Consider the following 7,478-nt stretch of genomic DNA (forward strand, 5'->3'; position numbering starts at 1 on the left):
ACTAGATGATCTTCAGAGGTCCCTTCCAACTTGACTGTTAAGTGTAAGGTAGAAAATAAGCAGAAATAACCAGTGGCACTAATGTGTCAGAAGAACTATCTGGTTAGATTATGATTTAAAATAGAAATCTTTATCAGAATTACATATATTTAACTGGGGAGACAAGTGCTTAAAACCGGAGAGAGTATTCCAAATGTGGTCCAAGAAGTGGATAATCACTATGCCCAGTCTACTGACTCCTAATGCAGCCCAGAATACTGTTGGTGTTCTTTGCTGCTGGGGCCCACGGCTGGCTCGTGTCTAGCTGGCTGTTCGCCAGGACCCCTTAACCATTGAACTGCTCTCCAGACAGCCACGGAATTGCCCAGATTTGAAGAGACATTTAAGATCATCGAGTGCAACCATTAACCTAACACTGACAAGTCCACCACCAAACCATGTCCATAAGCACCATGTCTACATGACTCTTAAATAGCTCCTGGGAAGGGAACTCCACCACTGCCCTGGGCAGGATGTTCCAGTGTCTGACAACCTTTTCAGTAAAGAGATTTTTCCTAATATCCAATGTAAACCTCCCCATTTCCTCTTGTCTTATCATTTGTTACTTGGTTGAACAGATCAATTCCCATCTCTCTACAACCTCCTTTACACTAGTCATAGAGAGTAATAAGGTCTCCCCTGAGCCGCCCTTTCTCCAGGCTGAACAACCCCAGTTCCCTCAGCTGCTCTTCTTCACACTTGTGCTCTAGATCCTTCCCCAGCTTTGTTGCCCTTCTCTGGGCACACTTACGTGCCTCAATGTCCTTCTTGTGCGGGGCCCAAAAATGAACATAGTATCTGAGACACCACCTCACCAGTGCCAAGTACAGGGGGACAATCACATTCCTGGTCCTACTGGCTACACCATTCCTGATACAGGCCAGGATGCCGTTGGCCTTCTTGGCCACCTGGGCACACTGCTGGCTCATATTCAGCTAGCTATCAATCAACACTCCCAACACCCCCAGGTGCCTCTCTGCTGGGCAGCATTCCAGCCTCTCCTCCCTGAGCCTGCAGCACTGCCAGGGCTTACTGTGGTCAAAGTGCAGAACACAGCATTTGTCCTTATTGAAACTCATACAATCAGTCTTGCAGCACTTCACGTTTGTGCTAGCTGAACTTCCTCAGGTTCCTGTTGGGTCATTCCTCCAGCTAGTTTAGTTCCCTCTGGATGGCACCCCCATGTGGACTGTGTCAACTGGTTCCTCCCTTCCCACTCAAGTTTGGCGTAATCTGGGAATCTGATGTGAGTTGCACTCTTGCCTCCTCCAGGTCATTTATAAAGATGATAAACAGAACTGCTCTAAGTACAGGGCCCTGTGATACCTCCTTGTTACCAGCCTCCAGGTAGAGCACGACTCACTAACCTTTGAGCCCAACTGTCCTAACTTGGACACAATAATACTGTGAGAAATGGTGTTGGCAGCACTACTAAATTCATCAGGCCCTGCCCTCACCCACAAAACTAGTCCTTTTACCAGAAGCAAATCAACCTGGTCAGGCATGATGTATTCTTGGAACAAAAAAACCAAGCTGGTCACAGTCACTAAGAGCTACCTTCTTAGAACATAAAGCAGAATGCAGCTAACTGAAATAAGAAAAAAGCCCTTTGCCTCTACTTGGCAATAGTAAAGCTTCCAATACAGATACATGAGACAAAAAAGATCTAGACTAAAGTACCGTTGCTGACTACAAAGGAAAATTGCTTTCCAGAACAGGCTAAGATCACATAGGCAGAACAGTGGGAAGGACCATATTACAGCATCTACTAATAGGGCGAAGATTGTTGCCCAGACAGAAAAGAAAATTCTCTTCTCCATTAGTATTACGGACAGCATAAGTGATAAAGGCAAAAAATTGTACTGGAAAAGACTAAAACCAATTTTTAATGGCAAAAACAGTATAACACTAAATGTCATGAGAGGTGAATTATTATTACACATCTGGAGCCTAAATAAACATCTGCCAAAACCACAGTTGATTTGATCATGTTGGATCAACAGAATAGACATATGACCTGAGTTTTATGATATTCATTAAAAAATAAGTTAAAATTCAAAATGTTCTAGTAATCACTTTCAGAATTTTAGAAAAGTGCTATTAAAAAAAAAGCTGATTCCTTCACAGAAATATTTTTTCAAATAAACTCCAAAATCCCAGTTAACTTGTAAACAGAGACATATATGTTAAGTCATCAGAACTTACAGTAAACAAAAACTGCTTAGTTCACATTTCACTAGACCACTCCAAGATTTTTAACATATAAACATAAAGTTATTTAAGAGATTCACTACAAAAAAACCAAAACCAAAACAACTTATGTATTAATGCCTAAGTGAAGTGAGTTTTCTCTGGAATAGCTTACCAATAGGAGTGAATAAAGACCGCTCTTTCCAGGGCCTACCCACTAGGGCTACACCCCAGTCCTTTCCATTTCCATTAGGATCTCCAGTGTCCTGGCCCCAAGCCGATGTCTCAGTCTTCCTCTTCCCAGATGCAGCTGAAGGAACAGATGTCCATTTCTCCTCACCAACACCAATCTGTGAGGAGATTTTTACAGACTTCTCATTCCAACTTCCTCCATTTACTGTATGGCTTTCAGTCAATCCTGGGGAAACTTAAATGCAAACATAACGAAAACATTATTTAAAAGAGTAACTGGATGAAGAATTAAAATATTACTTATGTGCACATATGCTTAAAAACATACAAATGAACAGCAGCTCTGCTAACACCAGTGAGATACAGAAAAGGTGCTGCTCTGTCTCAGCTGATTTTCCAGTTCAGATGACACGCACCATCTGTCTACTAACAATCCCAAACCGCATTCTCCTTCCTTCAGCCATTTCTTTATAGGGCTGATACCTTGGTGAATCAGTGCCTCTAGACTTAAAAAAAGGCATGGAGGTGCTTCCAACACAGACAAGTAATTTCTCTTACAGAGTATGGTGATGATTCGTGCAAAACCTCATGCATGAAATGGAGAATAATTTCTGTTTCCTAACTGCATATAGCAGTTCTCTGCGTAGGAAGTAGAAGAAATGACCAAGGATTAGAAAACGCTTCCCAAACACTACAGAGGATTTACAAAGAGCATAACTATCATATTGACCATAGTGTCCATCAAGGTAAGAGGAAAAAAATCACGGTAATACTCTCAAAATAATTTATAAGCAATATATTTTACACAATACTAAGGTAAACAGCCACAAGACTGCAACACTCTATCCAGATGAGAAATAACGAGTAATAGCAAGTTTAATGTGTACTTTGAGAGGAGTCAGTAGTAGTACACTGCGACATAAAGATCACTATAAATCTTGAGGTTTTTTAAGTTTATGTCCCTATAAGACATAAAGACTAATGGTTACCTGTTGTACCCAGTCTGATCTCCTACATATCACAAACTTTTCTCAGAGGGCTCTGTATATGAAATCATCTCCCTCTTTATATAGGTAAACAATGGAAAAGCTACTGATTTACAAGCAATTAGGAAATAATTGCATTTTGTGTGTAACACTTAGTCAGCCAAAACCAGATACGCAAGTTGGTCAGCATTATATGCTAACAAAAACTACAGACCAAGTATTGTATTCATCAAATGAACTCATAGCTCAGGCAGCATGAACATGCCACATCCAAGGAGATCTCACTGGGAAGGAACTGATGAAGCAAGGTATGTCTAGATTTTCAAATACGATTCACTTCCAAACAGACATATGTAACACCGTCGCTGTACCTAAAACCACTGCCCTTTCTCCCCACTACTAACACTGCTCTTGTCTTCTGGGAGTAATATAACATATTAGTGGAAGGCAATAACAAAAACAAAGAGACAGAGAACAGACTGTAGGGTGTAGAAAAAAACCCCTCTTTTGCAACCTTGCGAAGAGACCACTGAAGTCCTGAAGCAGGAGCTTGATTATTCAGTGTTTATCACACTACTGTCTGTCAAAACATTTACCTTCTAGATAACCAGTAAGTTTTTACAGAATCATAGAAAACTTAAGATTGGAAGTGATCTCTAGAAGCCACCTTCTCCCATCTTCTGCTCAAAGCTCAGCCAACATCCATACCACACCACATTATTCGAGTTCTGGAAATCATAAAGACTGATAGTTCACAGCATCTCTGGGCAATCTATAAAGAGCTTTTTCCTCATGGTCAGTCAGAATTTCCCTCAGTGAAACCTGACTACTGCCTTCTGTCCTCCCATTATGTATCTCTGAAGAATATAGCTCCTTCCTTCTGTGCCACAGTTCAGGAAGTTTGCATGCGAAGTAAAACTCTCAAATAGCAGAAAGTGATTTCATTATGACACACCAATTCACTTCCTGTATTACTGTAGCAGTATCTTGTGAGAAAACTGCTAACAGTCACTAGCTGGTCACAGTCTCAAAATAGATAAACATTTTAACAATTACATGTATGACAATGTCACATATATTTATTTATGAACATACACTTATATTTAAGTGTTTTCAGAATGAATTTATTTAAAGTATGCCTCTCAAAGGAGCATGTAAAGAACTGCGTATACAACTTGAAACAAATGCACACTGTAGTAATCAGGACTGCTATCTTTGAGCTCTTTGCAGTTATCTAGATTAAGTTTTTATTTGAGCAAATAATCCATTAACACAAAAAAGTGAGTACATTTGAACAGCTAGCATAAAGAATTTTAAGTGGAGCTTGAGAATAAGCTTTATTCTGTAAGTAACAATTCATGTAACAGATAATGCATCTGAAAATTATAGATACTGAATCCTTTTTCTATCCACAACAGAGACTGTTTTCAGCCTGTTAAGAAGTAATTGCAACTTCAAACATTTGCATAGACAAAAAAAGCTAGCTGCTCCAGATTAGTAACTGGCACAAAATCCTGCACAGGCAATTTGTGTTTTCAGTTCTGTAAAACAATTTTCTAGTTACTTAAGATGCTTAATAATGAAAGATGTTTACCTTGTGGAATTGATGGCTCCCCCTTTGCAGGTTTAGAGCTGCTTACTTGTGCATTCAGAAGTGTATCACCTGATTAAGAAGCAAGAGGAGACAGAACTAGAGTAAATTTTTTCAAACAGCAACACCTGTAAAAATCTCCTAGAGCAGCACCCATTACTGATATTTTAAGAAGAAAAAAAACACAACACATCAGTAACTCAAAGTAATTTCCAGAAAACTTAAGAATAAAACTGAAATGCTTTATTTTTTTATTATTTGTGTTTATTTTGCAGACAGAATTAACTCAAAACTGATTTAGAGTAAGTAACCACAAATTTCAGAGACCTCTAGTTAGCTTCCCTGAGAACGGAGAGCAGAAATCTAAAACAGAGGCTGTCATTTTCAAGCCAAGGGCAGCTCCAAGTATTTCAGAAATATCTAGCTATTTTGAACTTCTACCTTACCATGAAAATGCTAGATATAGCTGAATTCTTTTCATATTAGTCTGGTACAAGGTGATACATAAGATACATATGATGCATAAAGGACTGGCTAGAGAGATTACAATAGTTAAGACTAGCCACAGAGTACACAGACAGTCAGAACTACCATTTCTTAAAGTTGTTTGTGTGCAAATGATCAGGAAAAAAAAACATAACAGGAAATGATTTAGTCCTCAAGTGCAAGAATCATGCACTCAGTCAAGATGCACACAAGTGTCAATAAAAACACCACGTAAGGCATGCAAATTTCATTATACTGTTACAAGCTACCAGGCAGCTGCTAGGCTCTGTCTTTCTGTCACTTTGCTAGAACACCAAATTTCACTTAACTAAAGCATCAAAAGCATCAGTAGGTTAAAAGTACATTAGAAAACTAACCCATTTTTGTCTTCAGATTCTTTTAGCTTCTTAAAGCATTTATCAGTTGCAGATAAATATGAATTCCTGTGCCCAGACACAGTTTAAACGAGCCCATGCAACTTTATTTGGAAACACTAGCAGGCATAGAAGCTAAAGCCCACACTTCTCATTGAATCCTTAGTTATAAAAATTAATTACTAAATTTCAGTCAGATGAACAGCTTTTGCACAGGTACTACTAAGTCTATGTCAGAAAAAATGTCTACACATTAAGCAGTGAGTGATCTGTAAAGAGAACTCAAGGGCATAACCTCCCCACAAGAAAGCATTCAAAAAGTTCAGGAGTTGGTGCTGCCTGCAGCACTGCTGAGGGTTCCTTTGAAGTTTCCAGAAACACAAAGTGCAGAGTCAGCAGAGCACAAGGGGAGGAATGGGGACATATGCCTGTGCAGCTACTGACAGGGCACCAGTTTGGAGGCCAGTCTCTCAGCCACTTACTCCAGATTGTTCTCTCCTGAGCTTCCCCAAAAGTGTGGCTCAAAAAAAAAAAAAAAAAAAAAAAGGACAGTTCTCCACAATAAAAAAAAGTACCTTTACACAGCTTGAAATAATTTCAGGAGTTACATTTCCAAATATACTTATCATACATCCACAACAGTCACTATTGAAGCATTGGGTAAAGTTTCTAGAATGCTGACAGACCTATCAACCATCATACCTTTATTTTTTCTGAGACCAACTGGAAGTGATGGTGTAGGCATCAGTTGTTCAATGGATACAGTAACTGCATTTTCCACCCCCTGGAGATTTGACTCTCCTGAGGCACCGTCTGTCAGCACTTTGTCTCGTTTACGCTGCTGTCGCTTCTCTCTGTTACTGATTTTAGTTTCCCAGGTTCCTAAAACATCCCCAAAATGAAAACATCACTAGATAAGTCAGAGAGCAAAAAGAAAACAGTTTTGGTTTTTTTCATAATAAGCTGAAGTCGAAGTACAGGTTTGATTTCAAAATCACATACATGGCAATCAACTTCAACATCAGTTTGGAGACATGAACAACTGGCCCAAGGTAAGTTTTTCTGGACGCAACGCAATAAAACTTTGCTTCACAGAGCAAAATATGAACAAGAGAGCCATACTGTTCATGATTTTTTCTCAGCCTTTGGTAAGTTTAACAAAAAAAAAAAAAAATCAGTCGAAGTTAAATAATGTTTCAAAGATCAGATTTCCAGATATAGTATATGCAACTATGGAGTTAGTTATGACAAAATGAGTTTCTGATGTTTCTTTACGGAGCACAAACAAGTAAATACGTAATACCATTTAAGCCAAAACATGTCTAATTGAATTTCTTGTATTTGCATTCAGTACCTTCATCAACTTCCTTTCCATCTAGACGTGACATATCCTGAACCGTTTTAGCATCTCCCTTGGATTTCTTTTTTTTCTTTGACTAGAATAAAAATAAAACATAATCTTAATTACTTTGTAATCGCTCATCATAATATTTAGAATCTTTCCCCCACCAGCCCTCAAAATACAGGAGTAAATTTGAAATGGATTTTCCTGAACAACCCTCTGTATGGACAGTCCCTTGAAAGGAGTACTAAACCATTCTAATTGCTAAATATAAGTTA

General features: G+C 38.8%; 1 protein-coding gene across 1 annotated transcript; it reads right to left on the reverse strand.

The window, feature by feature from the left end:
- Nucleotides 1-1,406: 1,406 nt before the first annotated feature.
- On the reverse strand, nt 1,407-7,246 carry LOC104269768 (protein LYRIC-like; the record flags this gene model as incomplete). The annotated part of the gene is made up of 5 exons (XM_009874691.1): nt 7,213-7,246; nt 6,561-6,740; nt 5,002-5,070; nt 2,405-2,656; nt 1,407-1,552 (listed from the first exon to the last, which is right to left on the reverse strand). Coding segments are annotated over exons 1-5 (681 nt in total), but the record flags the coding sequence as incomplete, so codon positions are not given.
- Nucleotides 7,247-7,478: the final 232 nt, after the last annotated feature.

Source organism: Apaloderma vittatum, unplaced genomic scaffold (genome assembly GCF_000703405.1).
Source record: "Apaloderma vittatum isolate BGI_N311 unplaced genomic scaffold, ASM70340v1 scaffold9148, whole genome shotgun sequence".
Classification (NCBI taxonomy): Eukaryota; Metazoa; Chordata; class Aves; order Trogoniformes; family Trogonidae; genus Apaloderma; species Apaloderma vittatum.